This window comes from Schistocerca nitens, chromosome 1 (genome assembly GCF_023898315.1).
Source record: "Schistocerca nitens isolate TAMUIC-IGC-003100 chromosome 1, iqSchNite1.1, whole genome shotgun sequence".
NCBI lineage: Eukaryota > Metazoa > Arthropoda > Insecta > Orthoptera > Acrididae > Schistocerca > Schistocerca nitens.
Window position 1 is genome coordinate 962,904,338 of NC_064614.1, and position 21,832 is coordinate 962,926,169.

At 39.3% G+C, this 21,832-nt stretch overlaps 1 protein-coding gene across 5 annotated transcripts in view; it reads right to left on the reverse strand.

The window, feature by feature from the left end:
• LOC126194836 (A-kinase anchor protein 10, mitochondrial) overlaps positions 1–21,832 on the reverse strand; it is a 156,323-nt gene that overhangs the window by 70,064 nt on the left and 64,427 nt on the right. For all 5 annotated transcript variants that reach the window (XR_007538512.1, XR_007538510.1, XR_007538513.1 and 2 more), the window contains exons 7-8: positions 20,658–20,766; positions 20,184–20,355 (exon numbers count right to left, since the gene is read on the reverse strand). Coding sequence is in view for 2 of the 5 variants with exons in the window: in XM_049933175.1 (XP_049789132.1) it covers positions 20,184–20,355; positions 20,658–20,766 (281 nt within the window). In the remaining 3 variants the exon portion in view is untranslated. The remainder of the gene's footprint in view (positions 1–20,183; positions 20,356–20,657; positions 20,767–21,832) is intronic.

A 21,832-nucleotide genomic window follows, 5' to 3' on the forward strand; every position in this document is an offset into this window, starting at 1 on the left:
GACTGTTCAGCATGTCTGTTTAGGCAATAGGCACTTAGAGTGGTGGAAGGAAGTTTCTGAGAGACCGATAAATGTAGTATGAAAGCAAGGCAGGGCTTGGTAGCTATGTGGCTATGAGAACATGTGGGGCAGATTTCATGGAGGTTCTTGTTTGTAGTGATACTAGATGGATGTAGTCCAAGGTGGGAATGTGAGGTGAATAAATTGGCCAGTTTTTTTTTTTTTTTTTTTTTTTTTTGGGGGGGGGGGGGGCATCGTGCATGATGCTCTAGTCTCTGGAGGACACGAGTTTATATCTTATATCTGGAATATGGGATGCAGTCATTTTAGATTCCAGCCCAGAGGCAGTCTAAAGACATTTGGGCTTTATTTATATGATTTTGTAGGACTAGATTGGTGAGTGCTACGGACTACAAAATCCAAATGGACAGAGGTCATTGCAGAAGAACAGGTTGCAGCTGGAGATGGGTAACGTGACTAGCAAATCATTTGAGGGAATTCCATGAGTTAGGCAACAATGCAGGAACAGTATATGGGACTGGGTGCTGGCTAGGGATAGGGAAATTTTTTTGTATCGGCACAGATTGACATCATAGATTAGAGAGAGAGAGAGAGAGAGAGAGAGAGAGAGAGAGAGAGAGAGAGAGATGAAACTCAAATAAGTGTAATGAAAAATAATATATGAAAACAAAATAATACTGATGTGAAAATGGGATGAGATCAAAGTTAAAATACAAAAAATAAATAAAAAGATGATAATAGAGTGGGATGAAGCTCAGTAATTGGTCATGTGTGGAGAGAGGGGGCAGCAGATATAATTAGATTGAGCAGGGTCAGTAAGGAGCATGTTTGAGTAGGGAAGAAGATGGGGGAGGCGGGAGACTGTTAGGTGAGAGGGAAGAAAATACATATGGTTCATGGAAGACCAGGAAAACATGAAAATACAAGTGGGAGAAGGGATACAGCGGGATAAATTTTAAGGTTCAGGAATAATGATATCAGTAGGCACAATGTGAGATACAAGATGCTGCACCAACAGTCCAAACGGGCACATAGAGAAGTGCCATGTATGGACGATACAGTTAATATAGAGTGGCTCGAAAGTCAAGAGCTCCACAGATTACGTGTTTAGCAGTTGGAAAGTGTGTCTGATATGGAAGGCCGCAAGGAAAGATGGGAAAGTAGAGAAAGAAAAGGATGGACTGTGGGTGAAGTTATGCTAAAGAGAACAGTAACAAAGGGAAAAAGTACTGGATTATAGGAACAGTATGGTTAGGCGTGGGGGAATATACAACTTCTTCCTGCGGGAGTACGCAAGGACAAAGGACAAAGGACATGGTGGGCACCAGATAGTGAGCTTTTAGGTGCAGCAGTAGCTTAAGCTTAAACAATGCATTAGTGTCTAATGGTAACTGCAGTGAAGCACTTCATATAGGTAGCTGTGCTTTTGAAAAAACATCAACAACACAAACAAAAATGTGTAACAGTGTTCCACCAAAACATTCAGTGTATCCAAAATAAAGTGCAGCAGCTTCAAGTCAAGTTGCAAACCCTAAATAGCTCTGTTATATGCATCACTGAGCATTGGTGCAAGGAAAATGAAATTGCCTATGCAACTTTACCCTCATATATACTAGCATCTTCTTATTGTAGAGTTTCAATCAATCAGTCATGTATTTATATTAAGAATGAACTCCAATATAAGGTTAGAAGTGCCACTGTCTCTTGGTGAAGAAAAACACTTTGAAGGGTCAGCAATAGAGTTATCATCTCAAAATGTTCCCAAAAAACTTGTCACATTATGTGTATATCGTTCTCCTGGTGGTGATTTTGACATACTGTGGACTTTCATATCATCTTTGTCAAATTGCACAAATAAATGTTCCTATGGGAAAGGCATCCAAGCAACATGCATACAAAAAAATCTACTCCAAATCAGTCACGCAAAACTTTACTGTACAGTTAAGTCGTGAAACCTGTAATGATGTATTGCACAAACAGATGCCAGCAAAAAGTTCTGCCATTTCATGTCACTGTTTAAGGTCAAATTTGAAGGATCATTTCCCAAAGAACTACTTCCCGTTGGAGCACAGAGCAAAACAAAACGGTTTACCAGTGGGATTACAAAATCTGCCGAAATCTTCAGACAACTCAGCTCTATAAAGAATACATGCAGTGACCCTGGTTTTGTAAGCTATTACAAAAACTACCAAAAAAATGTACAGAAAGGTACTTCGGGCAGCTAAAAAGTCAACTAACAACAAACTGATAAAAAATGCAAATAACTAAAGTAAAGCTGCTTGGGCTTTAGTTAAACGTGAGACTGGAAATAAAAAAAAAAAAGACACACTCAAACATTAAAATCAAGAAATCGGGCAATACAACCAGTGATCAAAAAGAGCTGGCTAACTTCATAAACTCATACTTCACCAGTATTGCAAACGACCTGCAGAGCAAATTTCCACAAAGAACTGATATCCCAGTGCAAAATTACTTTAAAAAATGCAATAGTTCAGCTCCCCACTACTGAGAGAGAAGTAAGCAGTACCATAAAACAATTAAAAAACAAATCCTCAACAGGACTGGATGAAGCCCCAGTTTGTGCATTAAAAGTGTGCATGGACAGCATTAAAGCCCCTTCAACTGACATCATTAACCAGTCTTTTAAGAATGACTGCTTCCCAGACTACCGAAACTAATTAAAATCATAGTTCTTTACAAAAAAGGTGATGTTGAAAACACAGAAAATTGCAGGCCAATTGCTTTACTTCCAGTATTTTCCAAAATAGTGGAGACTTTAATGGAAAATAGACTTAAGAGCTACTTAAATAAATATAATCTTCTCTGCAAGGAACAGCATGGCTTCAGACCAGGTAGAAGCACTGAAACAGCAATAGCTCAGTTTACAAAAATTGTTCTTGAATCACTAGACAGGGATGGTTACGTAATTGGAATTTTCCTAGAGCTATTGAAGGCCTTCGATACCGTTTATAACGACATTCTTCTACATAAGTTGGAGTCTCTAGGAATCAGGGGAGAGGTAAATAAATGGTTCCAATCGTACCTAAATAACAAGATGCAGAAATTTCACATAGTACATCCTAATGTGTGGTAAATCACTTATCCAATCCACAGTATGTTAATATAGGAGTCCCACAAGGAAGTGTTCTGGGCCCAATATTGTTCTTAATTTATATTAATGATTTCCCACAATGTGTGGAGCATGGAGAAAAAGTACTTTTTGCTGATGACAGCAATACACTGATTACCAGCAAGACACCTGATCCACTATTGGAAAAAGCCAATGAAGCACTAGCAGATGAACATATCATTACTATCTAAAGAGGGTCTCCACAGCATGCTATGTGCTTAGAGTTCTTGCATCAGTATGCAGTGACCTCTGTGTAAGGTCAGTTTACTTTGGTTATGTGCATGCATCCTTAGCTACGGAATAGTCTTTTGGGGAAATAGTACCCAGAATCTACAAACAGTTATCAGATTACAAAAAGAGAGCTGTAAGAATTATGACAAACTGCAATAATTGGGCTCATGGCAAAGAATTATTTAAAAACCTGGGCATTCTCACTCTTCCTTGTGAGTTTATTTTTCAGACCATAATGTATATCAGAAAAACCTTGATAATTATATCTCCAATAACATACATTATCATAACACAAGGTAGAGTCACTACCTCTATTTAGATGGAAAGAATAAGCTAAAAGCTCAGAACAGTCTTGATTATCGTGGCGTGATAATCTATAATAAGCTGCCACAGAATATGAAAGAAATTAGCAGTATGTATTCTTTTAAAAATACTGTAAAACTGTTTTTTCAAGAGCATTCTTTCTACACTCTGGAAGAATATCTTAAATGAAAACCAAAGAATTGTTGGGAACACCTAGCATAAGTTATACCTGACATATATATATATATATATGAGATGATGTGACTTACCAAATGAAGGTGCTGGCAGGTCGACCTGCCAGCACCTTCATTTTTCCTACGTGGAATGTTTCCCTCATATATAATAGAGGGAAACATTCCACGTAGGAAACATATATCGAAAAACAAAGATGATGTGACTTACCAAATGAAAGTGCTGGCAGGTCGACAGACACACAAACATACACACAGAATTCAAGCTTTCGCAACAAACTGTTGCCTCATCAGGAAAGAGGGAAGGAGAGGGAAAGACGAAAGGATGTGGGTTTTAACGGAGAGGGTAAGGAGTCATTCCAATCCCGGGAGCGGAAAGATTTACCTTAGGGGGAAAAAAGGACGGGTATGCGCGCGCGCGCACACACACACACACACACACACACACACACACACACACACACATATCCATCCACACATATACAGACACAAGCAGACACATTGATAGATAAACGTAGATAAACAAACAAACACAAACACACAAAATTCAAGCTTTCGCAACCCACGGTTGCTTCATGAGGAAAGAGGGAAGGAGAGAGAAACACGAAAGGATCATGCACGATGCCAAAAAAAAAAAAAAAAATTCCCCCCTTGGACTACATCCATCTAGTATCACTACAAACAAGAACCTCCATGAAATCTGCCCCACATGTTCTCATAGCCACATAGCTACCAAGCCCTGCCTTGCTTTCATACTACATTTATCGGTCTCTCAGAAACTTCCTTCCACCACTCTAAGTGCCTATTGCCTAAACAGACATGCTGAACAGTCATGAATATGTCCTCCAAAAGCTTTAGTCCCACCGAAGTATTGGGCCTTTCCAGTTGCTGTACCCTTTGCCCCACTCCCAAATTCAGTCATGCGGGATTTGTTAAAGAACTTCTCTTCTTCTGTGGGTCTCTACCGTGGAAACACTTTTTTCCTCTAACACTTCCAGTCAGACTCGATACAAAACCAATAATGAAACCAGCCTTACTCAGTTTACTTCTTCATCTAACTATGATTCACATCCATTGTCCTCAGCTTATCCCCTGCTAACTTTCCGTAATTTCCTAGCTTTGAATCTTGATTCATCAATGTTCGCCAAATCTCTCAACATGGAAACTAACTTTACATCTAGAGAAAGACCCACAATATGTCACCTAAAAACTCATCCCATCTTTATAATCCTACCTGTTGACAATTTCTCCATCAATGAGGTAATGAATCACAGGGCTTATCTGACAGAGGTTCACTGCCACCTGTCAGATATCCCAACTACAATACCTGCCACTGTGATCCCATTTCAGAAAAGCAAGGTGATCTCCAGTCCCTCCTCTAATACCTAGGTCCATTCTAGATCCTCTTCCCTGAGTCTGTCTCTCTCCAGACTCCCATCACTCCCTGCACTCCTCAAGTACACGAACTGAACCTCCCCCCCAGGACACCCCATTGTTGCTGATTGCTGTACCACCACAGAGTGAGTTTCTGCCCTTGTGGGCCAACACTTCCAACCTGTTACCCCACCTTATAATTAAAACACCGCTGTTTCCTCTACCAACTCTCCCTAGTTCCAGTTTCTTCACTTGGCACCATACATGTCATTGTCACCTCTGTATACACTAAATTTCTAAATGCCTGTGGCCTTGCTGCTGTTGAACAGTACCTTTCCCAATGTCTGAGTGGCTCTAAACCTGCAACCTTTTCCAAGGTTACCATGACCAGTTACAGCCTTGCTTACACTTTTCCTCTGAAGGCACCACAATCAAATTTGTGGTACAGCAATAGGCAACCCAGTGACACCATCCTATGCCAACCTGTACATGGGCCACATAGAGGAATCCTTGCTAATTGCCCAGAATCCTAAACCCTCACCTGGTTCACATTCAGTAATGGCATCTTCATGATCTGGATGAAGGTTGAGGACCCTCTCAACATTCCTTCAGAATTAAACACCTTCTCCCTCATTCGCTTCACTTCGTCCTCATCAGCCCAACAATGCACCTTCCTCAGTTTGGACCTCTACCTTAAGGAATAGTTACATCAGTACCTCTATTCACATCAAACCTATCAACCACAAACGAAACCTCCACTTTGACAGTTGACACCCAATCCACGCCAAGACCTTCCCTCCCATACAGCCTATCCACCTGTGTTTGTTACAACTGTAGTGATGACGAGCCCCTCACTGAATATAGCCGCTAATTTCAAGTTGCCGCCGCTCAAAACTCACCTGTCATTCAACAACATCTCTGCCTCTGTACTTCCGCCTCGACTGACATCTCTGCCCAAACTCTTTGCCTTTACATATGTCCGCTTGTGTCTGTATATGTGCGGATGGATAGGTGTGTGTGTGTGTGTGTGTGTGTGTGTGTGTGTGTGTGTGTGTGTGTGTGCATGGGCGAGCGCGAGTGTATACCTGTCCTTTTCCCCCCTAAGGTTAGTCTTTCCGCTCCCGGGATTGGAATGACTCCTTACCCTCTCCCTTAAAACCCACATCCTTTCGTCTTTCCCTCTCCTTCCCTCTTTCCTGATGAAGCAACCGTGGGTTGCGAAAGCTTGAATTTTGTGTGTGTGTGTTTGTGTGATATCAACATACCTACACTTTCGTTTGGTAAGTTACATCATCTTTGTTTTTAAATATATTCTCATTCATGTATTATGTATTTATGTCTATGCATTTATGTCTGCTAGTTCCGTATCAACACACCTCGTACATTTATTTAAACAATATAATTTATCTTTCTTCATTTATGTAATATGTATGCAGGGCTTCGTATTTATGTATGTTAGTCCTACATCAAAATACCTCTGCTTATTAAGCAATGTAAAATGGCACTTGTTAAGAAAATATTTAGACTTCATACTATAATTTTTACATTCACTGACGACATCCATACAATGTATATTGCCTAAGGATGGGTGGATAAATAAATAAATAGGGAGGCTATGCTGGGAGTGGGAAAGGCAAAGGGGAGAGAATTAGAGAAGGGAAAGGGCAATGCAGGTGCACTGGCGGGATAGATGGTATGTGTGGCACTGATCTGAAACAGGGAAGGGGATAATTAGGTACAGGACAAGGACTGGTGAAAGCTGAGGACAAGGGTTAAGAGAACAAAGAATACATTGCAAGGAGAGTTCCTACCTGTACAATGTCCACCCCCAGTAGCTGAGTGGTCAGTGCGACAGAATGTCATACCTACCGGCCCAGGTTCGATTCCCGGCTGTGTCGGAGATTTTTTCCGCTCAGGGACTGGGTGTTGTTTTGTCCTTATCATCATCATTTCATCCCCATCGACATGCAAGTCGCCGAAGTAGCGTCAACTTGAAAGACTTGCACCAGGCGAATGGTCTACCCGAAAGGAGACGCTAGCCACACGGCATTTTCATTTTACCTGTACAATTTACTAAAGCTGCTGCTGATGGGATAAATCCAGTTGGCACAGGACGTGACATAGTTGAAATCTATCACATCCTGTTGGCTGGCCTGTTCAGCAACTGGGTGGGCAGCTGTAGGCAGCTGTCACAGATTGGTGGTGGCTGTAAATGTGTACAGCCAGTTTGCTAGTGGTCATGCTCACACAGAATGGACCACAGCAATTGCAGCTATGTTGATAGAACACATGGCTTTTTTCAAAAGTGGTCCTGCCTTTGTTGGGATAGAAGATGCCTGTGAAAGGACTGGAGCAGGTAGTTGTGGGAGGATGTATGGCACAGTCTTGCAACTAGGGCTATTGCAGGGATATGAGTTGTGGGGCAAAGGTTTGGGAGCCAGAGTGAAATAGGGATGGACAACTATATTGCAAAAGTTCAGTTTGCAGTGAAATACAATAGTGGGAAGGGTGAAGAGGATGTTGGGAAGGATATTTCACATTTCAGAGCATGATGAGAGGTGGTTAAAACTCTGACAGAGAACATGGAGACAGTTGCTCCAGTTCCGAGAAAGTGTCATGAAGGAAGGGAGGGAGGGAGGGAGGTGATGTTCTTTTGTAGCTGGAGAGTTAGTATGTGGGTGGTGATAGTTGACTGGGGGGACAAAGCACAGGAGAAATGTTTATGAACAAGATGGAGGGGGTAATTTTGGTCTGTTAAGACTTCAATGAAACCCATAGCATATCTGGAGAGGGACTATTGATCACTACTGATGTGATGCCACAGGTGACTAGGCTGTATGGAAAGAAGTTCTTGGTGTGGAATAGATGGCAGCTATTGAAACGGTGGCATTGTTGGTGTTTGGTAGGTTTGATGTGGATGCCGGTACTAATATCACCATACTCAACGTGGGTGTTGACAATGAAGGAAGTGGCTTGTTGGGGTGACGATGAACATGTGAAGTGAATGGGGAACCCATTCCCAATTGCTCATACGCCCGAAATAAACCTAGACACCAGACCCATCCCATACATTCTCTACAGGGCCACCTGTTAATGCAACCACATGCTCTATCAACTAGTAGCAATCACTGTGCTTTATTCTACGTGGCAATCACCACTAACACTCTCCCTGTGGACATTCACTGTGTGTAATCATGCCTCAGCAATGCCTCTGCAACATGGTTACCACTGTCACTGGTGGTGCAGTGTTCCTATTTACAAGACATTTAGTGATCTTTATTTTACAATTACCATTCCCAACTTTAGCCCAAATAAAAAGATACTTGTCCGCATTGAGCTACTTCCTCCTCCTTGTAGAAATAGTAAATGGCTTGTCTGGCACCAAAGTCCCATAAGGAACCTTAGCAAGGAGCCCTGTACTCTGCTATACTCCATGTCTTCCAACCCAAGATGTTAGTGTCTGGAAAAGCTTCAAGGCCACCATAGTCTGCGTGGTTGCCCCACACAACTGCCAAGGTCAGCCATGTACTGCCTCCAAACACAGCTTGGACATCACACGTGAACTGCAATCGTAGTCCATGAAACACATTTGGACCACCCATTAGTTGTTGCTTATTAAACTGTCCAGCGAGATCAATATCAATCGCCACTCTGCCTGTCCCACATTAATGGCAACCGGCAAACTGTAACCAACAGACAGCTTGACCACCTAGTTGCTGCCAGCTGACAAGACATGCTTGACTTCAATGACCGCTTCACAGTGTGTGCCATCTGAATTCTGTCCACCACCACCACCACCAGCTTTTCTAAATTCTGCAGGTGGGAACTCTCCCTGCAACATATCCTTCATTTCTGTACTCCCCTGGCGTCAACCTTTACTAGCCCCTTTCCTGCTCCCACTCCAGCCATACACACACTTTTTATCCCACTGGCACACCTGCACAGTCCTTTCCCCTCCCCCACTTGTCTCCTCTCCCCTTTGCCCTCCCCCTTGCAGCACAGCCTCATTATCCTGCGCCTGGCAGCCCACAATCGTGTCCCCACCATGTACCTGCACACTCCCACAGGAAGTGTTAGCAAATGGCTACAAAGTCTTTCACAATGGAATCCTTGAATAAAAAATTCTTGCCACATCAAATTTGGATACAACACAAGTTCCCCAAGACTGTATCCATCATCATTATCTGGGGCTAAGCCTCACTGTCCTGAAACTGATGAGGCTCCCATTTTTATACCCAGATGATGGCATCTGATTGGCTGGATTACACCGTGATGGCATCATGGAACTGGCATGTACTGAGGTGGCACTAAGTCCACAGATTATATTTGCATTCTGTATCCAGCACTGCTTGCAGTGATACCACTCACATCAGACAGCAAACTGTGTTTCCTCTGTGCTCTTTCTTTATCAAGTGCACGCTTCCATGCATCATTAAATGCATATCCGGAATCTCTATTACTGTTATCTTCACATCTAATTTCAAATATTTCTCTGAGCACAGTCCCAATAGTTAAATATGTGACCAAGAATTCTCATTTGCTCAAACAAAATTGCACATTTATTTAAACAGGCTATGCTTGGCCAATGTTAATTTTTCGAAATTCCTGTATTCAAGATGCCACTTATAGTCAACACAATGATTTGCAACAGTCTATACAGACTAACTTTTACCATACTCACAAAGAATATTATAAATTGCCAGTACTCTCAGGCCAAGATTATCTTTAATGAGTTGTAACATTTCCTTAACTTTCCTGGGTGGTGAGGTGATCGGTCCGATTCTTTGCTGTTTAGGACCCCAGCTATCTCACTACCTGTTGCACCACTGAACGGAAGCCACACTATGTGTTGGTTTTCCTGGCTTTGGGGTGAATGCAGCCGCCTCTGTTTCCTCAAGAGCAATGCCCTAATAGCATGGACGGAATACTCATACCCTCTGAACACCACTGTCAGATAGTTAATCTATATGCAAAGGTTGTCCTCGCACAGAATAGGCCATATTCTGGGTACTAGGCTGTCCAGCACAACTCTCTTCTGAGCTGGTTATTGAAAGCTATGTCCGTTGAGATGCAGATACGTATGCATCAGTTTTCTATGCACAGAATGGCTGTATCGTCCATCCAGTTTCCTTTCAACCAACACATTTAAGAAAGGTGTCTTCCTGTCCTTTTCCACCTCCATCATAAATCTTATGTTTGAGTGTATACCATTCATATGGTCTGCAGCACCTCACTGCCCTACAGCCAGATCAAAAATGAATCAATATCATATCAGAAGAAGCACGATGGTCGGAAGGGAGCACTGTTCAACACTTATTTTTCAAAATCCTCCATGAAAAAATTAGATATGGCTGGTGACAGAGGCAAACCCATGGCTGTTCCATCAGTCATTTCATAATAACTTCCACTACAGAAGAAATGAGTAGTCATCAAGATGTGCCAAAGTAGTTCCAAACTTTTAGGGGCGAAATGAGTAGCCAACAGTTTTAATGTGTCTTTCACTATTAACTCCGTAAAAAGGAAAACTAGGTCAAGGCTGATCATTACTTCACTTAAGCCTATCCTCCTCTGTTTTATGGTTGCAACAAACACTTGAGAGTTCTTAATATAATGTCTACAGTGTTTGACCACAGGCACAAATAATTTAGTTAAGTACATTGCTAGACTGCATGTGAGAGAGCCAACAGCACTAACAATTGATTTCAATGGTGCATCATCTCTGTGCATTTTAGGCAGGCTATACAAGCTGGATGACCTACGTGCTCTTAGCCTTAAATTCTTCACAAGTTTATCAAGGATGCCAGAGTTCTTTCATATCTCCCCTTTCTTCTTACTGTGTGTCAATGTGGGATCCCGTTCAAGACTCTTGTATGTGCTGTCTTCCAAAAACATAATGACTTTCTTATGATAATCTGTCTGTCTGTCAGGATAATCGCAGCATTCCTCTTGTCACCTGGTAAGAACTAACTCTCCCTCCTCCTCTAACGATTTCAGTCCGTTTTTCTCCACCCTGTTAATAATGCACTTAAGGGACTTGGCTGTCACCCAAGTCACAAAAATCCAGCTAATAGCACGCCTTACCTCACCTGCTGCTTCTTAAGGGGGAAGCCACACTCTTTGTTTGACTCCACTGACAATTTTGGCAGCTGGTAGCATTTGTGGAGGCAGAGCAAAGTTCAGTCGTCTACTGAGAACCAATATGGTGGTTTCATTGGCTTCAAATTTCTCAGTCAATTCCTTTACTGGCTATTCAATGTACATACTGAATAACATTCAGGACAGACTACAATCCTGTCTTACTTCTCAACTATTACTTCTCTATCATATCTTTCAACTCAACTCATAACGGCGGGCTGGTTTCTGCACCAACCGTATGTAACCTTTCGCTCCCTGTATTTTACCCCGACACCTTCACAATTTTGAAGCGCTTATTCCAATCGACACTGTCAAACATTTTCTCTACGTCTATAAATGCTATAAACATTATAAATCTTGGATTGACTTTCTTCAGCTTATCTTCTAAGGTAAGTCGTAGGGTCAGTTTTACCTGGAATGTTTCTACATTTCTCCAGAATCCAAACTGATCTTCTCACAGGTCAACTTCTATCAGCTTTAAGATTCTCCTGTAAATAATTCGTGTCAGTGTTTTGCAACGATAACTTATGAAGCTGAGAGTTTGGTAACATTCACAACTGTCAGCTCCTGCTTTCTTTGGAATTGGAATCATCACATTCTTCCTGAAGTATGAGGATATTTCGGCTGTCTTGAATATTTTGCACACTAGGGGGAAGAGAATTGTCATGACTGTCTCTCCAAAGTATCTCTATAATTCTGAGGGAACGTCATCTACACCGAGGACCTTGTTTTGACTTAGATCTTTCAGTGCTCTGTCAAATTCTTCTTGCAGTATCATATCTGTCGTCTCACCTTCATCTACTTCCTCTTCCTTTCTTATAACATTGCCTTTAATTATTTGCTTCATTTCTGTCTCCCTGTTTTCAAACTTCCAGTTTGCTCCTTCAAATATCTTTTTTCTTTTCAAATGATGTCCGTTTTTGGAAGAGTTACCTTAGTTTCCATGGTACTAGCAAATAAACAAATCCTCTTAGTATTGAGAACACAATCAGTAGTGGAAGCTAACTCCACAATTCTGATTGGAATAGTGTTATGTGTATATTAGACATTCCTCCCCAGCCAGGAATCAAATCAACTGTTTCCGAGAGAGGCGTCACCAAACAACAATGTGTTAACCTCAGCTGGAGAGCGACATGTTGTGCCGGACTTCCAGTAATGGGTGTGATGCCTGCTCAGTCGTTTTCTTATTGGACTAGTATGTACTGTAAATTTCTGACTAAATGTATTGCAATCAGCACACTGCAAACATACATCTGATGTGTGGACTTTCGAACCGCAATCCATCTGAAGCCAAACATTCGTATGCTGCAAGATTTCCTAACAGACATTTAACAAACAGTAAGAAACAACATATGAAATGTCTTGTGGGGACAGGCTCTTTTGAGAAAAGGTCATTTCATTGTGCGAGACCAACTAGTGTTCAAACACCTTATTTAGAGGATCGGTTACTTTATCACATCGAAGACAATAATGCCAGCAATACCAGAGAAATAGCAGAAACTGAGAATGTGAGTCATGCGAAGACTGAAAACTGTTACACGAGTAACTCCTTTATCCGTACCATCTTCAGAGATGTAAGGTTTTACTGAAACAGATTTTCAATCCCAGAAAGCGTCTTTTACATGGTTACTGGGGATGTGTACTGAGGACCTGATGAAGCTAAGTTTACCAGTAATGGAGTGCAGAATTCTCAAAACATTCCTGCATGGGCAGATGGGAATCTTTTTCCAGTTTTGGAAAAAATACATCGACAACATTTTAGCGTTAATATATGGGCTGCCATAACTAAAGCCAGATTAATTGGACTTTCCATTTTCCATAGAACACTGACAGGAGTATCATACAGTGAACTTTTAATGGAATATATAAATGTTTTGCTGGAAGATGTTCCACTATACTTTTGTCAAAACCTGTGGTTCATGCACAATGGGGCACTCCCTCATTTTGCTCTGCAAGCAACAATAATTTTAAATCAGTGTTTCCCAAATAAATGGAGAGGTTATGGGGCTGCAACATTCTGGCCTGCTCAACTGCCTGACTCAATCCACTGGATTCTTATTTTTGGGGCATTTAAAGAACATATTGTGAATGTTGATATACTTTGCCACTGCATTCAAGAAGGATTTCAACATATACAGCAGACACCTCGAATACGGGAGCAAACAAGACAACCTTTGGTGCAGAGTTTACAAGTTTATATCTGAGCTAAAGGTAGATACTTTGGAACATTTCATTTAGCTACCAGAAGACAACATTTGAAAACAAAAAATACATGCAGAATCAATCTGGAAATTTGAAAACAAGACGACAAAGGAAGCAAACATGTAACAACAAAGAAGTGTCTGCATCTAAGAAAATAACAAAAATCGACCACGCAATGGAAAATTCAGGATGAAATATTGACATTATTATGAAAAGGATAGATTGCAAACACAAAAGCTTTTGGCAGCCAGAGACTGTGGTCATGTGTCTTCGAGCTGCATTTGCATGAGAGAGAGAGAGAGAGAGAGAGAGAGTCCATATGTTTTCTAATTATGATGAAGGCCTTTTTAGCTGAAAGGTTATGTGTTTGTTGTTTTCTTATTATGATGAAGGCCTTTTTGGCTGAAAGCTTATGTGTTTGACTGTCTTTTTGTTGTGTCTATCTGCGACTCAACATCTCCACTACATGACAAGTAGCAATCTATCCTTTTCACAATACTGTCAAAAATCGACCATACGTACAGTGAAAGCCCGCATTTACACTTTAAAGGGACTTAAAAAAAAAAAGTGTAAAATGTGGGAAATCATGTTTTAAGCTCTAAAAGTTACATACAGGATACCCACACTTGCACTTTATGTATTACATATGTACATAACAGACATCAAAAGACCTGTCAGGGACTTGTTTATTATCTAATGATGGTTTATTATCTAATAAAAACCACTGATGTAACTGCAACTGATAACTGTCTGGGAAGTAGGAACATTTGACTCAATGTTACGTGTCATAATCAATGTTTTTGAAAGCCTGGAACTGTCATTCATTACATAAATAATGAAATACTGCACTAGTTACATATTTTTTTCATGTTTAGCGTGATGCGTTTTGAGAATTTTGCTCATTGTCAAGTGCAAATATGTGAGTAAGTATTTTGTGTGGTGTTTAAATATGTGTTACTCTACGTCTTTTGCTCTGTAAATATCTTTTTGAGGTTATCAGGTACTGTGCCTCATCAGTTATGTAGAAAACCACATGCACGCACGCGCGCACGCACGCACACACAAATTATCACTCACATTGATTGTGTAACTTCACAAAAAATACATACATAAATAATGCACTTGACAATGAGAATAAATTCTCGAAACACATTTCGCCCAGCATGAATAAAAATATGTAACTGGCGCTGTGTCTATTTTATACTAAAAACATTTGAGAAACGCAAAGTGAATGAGTGTCAACTAGTGCTCCAAATGGCCATATGCCAAAACATGCTAAATATGGTTCAACAAAGATGTCATGATGATCACAACAATCACGAAACTGCATTTGCACAGTAGAGACAGTTTAGAAATGGTTGTGATTGGTCATGATACCTTCATCTGAACAAACTTCGTTACTCTCATCAGCCACTATGCCAAGTAGAGCTTGGCAGCAGTGGGAGATACGACACGAATTGTTCAAACTTTCGTGTGTTTACCGGTTCAAATCCGTTGAGTAGAGTGCCCTGGTGTCGAGAAACTTAACCATGTAATATTTGTAAACACTATTGAATGGCCAACATCATGCCAGAGTCATTTTTTCCCCAAAAACTTTTTTTTGTCATGTGTCAATCACAGGAAAATTATAAATATGTTAATGCAAAATCAGGTGCAAATTAACATTGTAGGCATAGGAAGTTTGATGGGACCTATAAAAAAAAGTCGTAAATGGCAGATAAACATTAATTCTAGGAATGTGAAAGTGTGGTTATACTGTATATACCAAATTTCTGGTTTGTTTTTAAAGTCCCAGAGGTTTTCCACATATTAGTCAACACCCTGTATAGTACTCCCACCTTTCAGCTTTCTGTTCTTGGCTTAGTACTGCCTTGTCATCTGAGGTTTTGATATTCATACAGTTGGTTCTCTTTTCTCCAAAAGTCTCTTTCATCTTCCTATACGCGGTATCTATCTTTTCCCAAAATTATAAATGTTTCTACGGCCTTGACCTAGCCATTCCTGCTTAGCCATTTTGCACTTTTTGCCAACTTCATTTTTATATGTCTGTATTCCCTTTCTCTTGTTTCATTTGCTGTGTTTTTGTATTTTCTCTTTTCTCTATTTTATCACCTGCTGCCTTCATTATTTCACCTCTCAAAGCTACCCGTTACTCTTCTACTGTATTACTTTCCCCTGTTCAAGGTAAATGTTGCCCAATTCTCCTTCTGAAACTCTCAATAATCTCTGGTTCTTTTAATTTACCCATGTCCCATCTCCTTAACTTCCTACATTTTTGCAATTTATTCAGGTTTTTTCTACAGTTCATAACCAATAAATTGTGGTCAGAGTCCACAACTGGCAATGTCTTACAGTTTAAAATCTGGTTTTGAAATCTCCATTTTACCATCATATAAACAATCCGAAGCCTTCCAGTGCCTCTAGGTTTCTCCTGCATATACAACCTTCTTAGATAATTCTTAAACCAAATGTCAGCCATGACTAAATTATGAACTGTGCAAAATTCTAGCAAGTGAACACCTCTTCATTCCTTTCCCCTATTCCACGCTCTCCTTCTATTTTTTGCCCTTCCATTTCCTTCTATCAAATTCCAGTCTCCTATCAGAATTAAATTTTCTTCACCCTTAACTATCTGAACTATTTATTTAATGTCATTATAGATTCTTTCAGTCTCTCTATCATCTGTGGAGCTAGATGGCATGTAAATTTATACTGTTGTTGTGGGCGTTGGTTTGTATCTATCTTGGCTACGATAATGCATTCACTATGCTTTAAACAACAGGTTAACTGAATTCTTTTTATCAGTGGCTCCATGCAGGTATGTATATTTTGTATGAATATGTTAATTCTCTGGTGTTTTATACCATTTGATTCCAGAGCAGAAGTTAAATTTATCAGTGCTATTCAGCCATGTGGCATGATCTTCAGTCTCGAAACGCACTGAGAAAATTATAGGTTCGCTGCAGTGTTTTCATTCTCGCAACCTGGTTCACACAATAAACAGCATAAATAAAAGACGAATTGTGCTCCATATTTTTATAACAATCGAATTCAAATAAATACCGGAAAGAAATACTAAGAGATCATTTTATAACATTTTTACATGTCACTTCTCATCCCCACCCCAACCCTATGGGTAGTAGGGGTAGTAGGGGTATTTAAACCCCCCCACTCCTTTTATAAAAATGAGTCATGTTTATACCAAATTTGGTTGAAATTGATTCCGGTATCCTTGAGTTATGATTCTTGCAACTTTTCACTCCCATCCTCTGCCATTAGGGTGCACGCGTATCTTACTGTTACAGTAATGTTTTTAAAAATGGCAAGTGATGTGACAAGTTTAGTAGAAACACACACACACACACACACACACACACACACACACACACACACACACACACACACGCTTGCGTGCTCGCCTGCAGGTGAAACATCATCAATGGGCCTGTCTACAGTTAAAACTATCAATTCTACACTATATTGGTTATTATTGCATAATTTTACATGTCACCCTAGCCCACCCCACCACCCACCCATCAGTACTGTTGTAAAAGTAACATGTATAGTGGATCATGTATTTGGAGGAAACTGCTCCAGATATTTCTAAGTTATGATACAAGTCACATCTTTTCACCCCTATCCCCACCCCATTGATCTAGTGGTTTAGAAAGATATGTGGAATGTATGTATGTAGATACATTGATTTTTATAAATATACTGATATTCAGAAACCTTTACAGCTGTGCACACAACAATTTATGAAAGTTTCATCAAAATTAGATGAATGGTACAGGAATGACTATAAGATTAACACACAAAAAACTATTTATTTTTATATATTGTATTAGATCTGTTTGATTTTATATTTACAACCCTGTTCTCACCTGACTAAATGTTCTGCTCATCTTGCCACCACACTTCACTAACTTCCACTACACCTAACTTCAACTTACCCATTTCCCTTTTTAAATTCTCTAACCAATCTTCCTGGTTAAGGGATCTAACATTCCACACTTGAATCTGTAGAATGCTAGTTTTGTTTTTCTTGATGATGATATCCTCCTAGCAGTCACTGCCCTGAGATCCAAATTGGGGGGGGGGGGGGGGGATAATAGTTGTGGTTTCCTCTTATTTCAGCCATTCACAGAAGCCATGTTGGTTAATGTTACAAGGCCAGATCAGTCAATCACACACTGTTGCCCCTGCAACTAATGTAAAGGTTGCTGCCCCTCTTCATGAACCATGTGTTTGTCTACCATCTCCACATATACAATTCTATTGTGGCTGCACCTACAATACAGCTATCTATATCACGGAGACACTCAAGCCACCCCACCTTGGCACTATAGATTTTTTATTTAGTCTGCAGATGATATCATATGCTATTTGTTGGTCTGTAATTTGTTCTTTATTAATTTGTTAGTTTAATCCCACTGGGTCAATAATTTCATCCAATACTTGTACACCACACTTGGGAGACATTCTCAAATATGATTACTAGAATGTTTGGTTGAGCTTAGTTTAGGGCACTCAATTTCAAGGTTATTGTTGATTGAATTGATCTGGTATGACCTCTTCCATATACAAGGTCTGTTCAAAAAATTCTGGAATATTGTCCACAAAATTTTTCTACACTCACCTTTTACTTATTGTGCATGGTGGCCTTTGAAATATTCTCTTCCACAATTGATACACCATTCCCAATGTCATTTCCACTTCACACCTCTTGCTAGACTGTGTGACACCTCTTGCTAGACTGTGTGAAGTGCAGTGTGCGAATATCCTTTTATTTCATCTATCGTTGCAAATCTTCATCCTTCCAACAGGGTTTTCAACTTTGGAAATAAAAATAAATAAATAAATAAAAAGGTCTGCAGGGCCCAGGTCTGGAGAACGATGAGGATGAGGGAGCACAGTGATTTTGTTCTTTGTGCAATAGTCATGCACTAACAGGGATGAATGTGAGGGTGCATTTTTGTGATGCAAGAGCCTTAAATTGTCTCACCACATTTCAGGCCATCTCTTTCTCACATTCTCTCACAGGCGACAATAGCACCATCAATTAACAGTCTCTCACTGTGGCATGAATTCATGATGAACTAATCCTTCAAAGTCAAAGAAAACTATCAGCATGGCTTTGACATCTCACCTGACCTGACGAGATTTTTTTGGTCTTGGAGAACCTTTCCCAATCTGTTGTGAAGATTGAACTTTGGTCTCAACATCATAACATAGAACCATGTTTCATCACCAGTTGTGATTCTCCCAAGGAACACCTCATTTGCGTGATCCAAAAGCTCTTCACAAATTGCAAGGCGAAGGTCTTTCTGGTCTTGGCCGATGAGCTGTGAAACGAACTTGGCGGCAACATGATGCATTCCCAGGTGCTGTGTCAGTATTTCACAACATGATCCAACTGAAATGTTACATTGCTTTGCAGTCTCTCGGACAGTCAGTCTTTGTCTGGCACACACAATTTCATTGACATTCCTGACATGAGTGTCATTGATAGACCTCGAAGGGTGTCCTAAATGAGGGTCACCTTTAACTTCAGCCCAGCCATTTTTAAACTGTGTGAACTACTCATAAAACCACATACGGATTGGGCACTCATCACCATAGGCTTCCTGCAGCGTTTAGTGTGTCTCTTTAAATGTTTTCTTTACTTTCACACAAAATTTAATGCAGACGCATTGCTCCTCCAACTCTGTCACCTTTAAATTTGCAAATCGTATGACAATGTTCTACTCAATACAGCACTGAACAATAGCTACTACACATACAACAATGAAACTTCTGGCAGTTACACAATAAACACAGGTGTGTGCAAGGATGCCAACCCCATTTCACTCTAATGCACCATTGGTGTAAATTATGAATGTTCCGAAATTTTTTGAACAGACCTCTAATCTCTTTCTATGAAATTTAGCATGTGGTTTTTGCTGTGATTTCAGTGAATTTGTGGTAAGTTTTGATTGCTGACCGTTACTAGATAGGACTGAAATGCTGTCAGCAAATGTTATGCAGTAAAGAGACACCTACCAAAAATTGTTGCCTTTTCTTTAACTTTGTGATCTCATTATCACTTTTTCCAGTAATAAATTGTACACCAACAAGAACAAGACACCATTTATCTTAACCCCATATTGATTTCAAATGGTTCAATATGTTCCTCAAAATGTTTAGTTTTCACGATGTGTCAGAGCTTATTTGATTAGTTTCCTAATTTTTATTAATATCACTGTTAAGTTCAATATTAACATTTTTTGTAAAATGCAACTCTCATATCACAATTTCTGTTGTAGTATTATTCATTTTATTTAAACTTTCAGAGTAGACTAGCTGAATAGTTACTGAAACATGCAAATCAACCAACTTGTTTATTCGAGTTTTTGAAGTGATGTAACTTAAATTTGCCATACTATCCACAATAATATAAATCAAGATGTATGTGTAGTTCATAGAAAGCTACCCTTCTACATGAAAATAAACAAATAGTCCATTGTCATAGTTAATAATTTAAATACTTTGGACAATACAGTATCACCACATTCACTGAAATAAGGTTCGAAATAATCAACCAGAAAAACAATTACCTGTGTCTTTTTCTGCGCCACAGAGAATCTGGATCATACAGTTGTCTAGAGTCAATGCTCATTTGTCTGTCATCCAGTTTGCAAACAATTCTGCGTGGAGTTGATGAACTATCCTCTGTGGCAAGTAATGTGTTTTGGGCTGACAGACTCAACTCACTACTGCACTCTGAACCTGAAAATACAAAGAGAGAACGTACTAAGAATGTTTGTAACAGTGAGCATGATGGGAGGGAGGGTTGACAAATACATGGACAGGAATGCACAGATAAATAAAATGGTACTCTTAAGTCAGGTAAAAATAAATATACTAAGCAGAATAAAACATTAATATAAAAATTTAAATAATACAGTAACAAACAAACAAAATTTATCGGGTTCTTCATCTAACTTCTTATTTATCTTTTTTTTATATTCCTCTTGGGTTACTCATCATTTATAAACCAATTACATTAACATATACCATCTGGCACTTACCACATTTCCGACTCCGCAACAGAAGTGATGAACCAGACTGGATAGTGCTTATAAGTTCTGAGAGGTAGTTAAAGAACAGCTGTGATGACTGAAATGGTTGAAGATAATTCTGAAACAAATTATGTGTGTGATTAGTTATTGTACATGAAAGGAAAACAATATTATTGGATAACTACAAAAACAGCTTTATTGTCAGGTGGTATGTCACCAACCAGAATCTGATAAGCATGTTCTTAACCCATGTATGCCTGAACACTGTGAGCTTAGAGTCATACTGCAGTTTGCTTGATAAAGCTGTGCATGTTGGCAAAATAATAAATAAAAATGATATAAATACACATATATTACTATTTAAGCTAATGGAGAATCCTTAAGTTGCAGTATGGGAAAAAGCTTTATAGCTAAATTTTGTGGAGAAAATCATGAGAGGAGGAATAATTTAACTTATTTTTTATTCCAATTATGACGTGTCACTGTCACACAATTATGCAATTTGTCATTGGATGTTAGATGGTTTCTATAAAACAAAGAGGAAAATAATAGTGAGATATGCAATACAGATATGAAAATAAAATATTCATACAACTATTACTACTACTATCATAATAATGAACACATTACTGGCAGACTGAAACAAGTGGCAAAATATCTATCAGAAAGAACAAAAACTGAAGTACAAAAATATTATATGATACATGCATATATGAAAAAATAATGATAATGCAATTTTCTGCTTCCCAGATATCATAAATTAACAACTAGGACACTTTTACAGCAATAACAACTGTCATGCTATTACATTGCATTCAACTGGTAAGATATTGCTGATCACAAAGATAGCTAATGATACGTTTTCTTTCCTATGCCAATAGATTGTAAATAAAATGTATTAATAAAATAAATACATAAAAAAGCTCTTGTCAATTCTTAGATTATGGAAATGTGAGAATTCCATATATATACATCTTCAAATTTCCAAAAGCAAAGATCAATTATCATTACTAAAAAATCTACCTTATTATCAGAGTGGAAAGATATTGTTTATGAAAACAGTCCCCATTTTTCATTCCTGTCCTTCCTTCCCTGTACTGTATAATTCTTTAAAGATATTCATTCCCGTTTCTTTTTCTTTTTACTGCCTACTCAATTGACAATATTTCACACACTAGCACAAT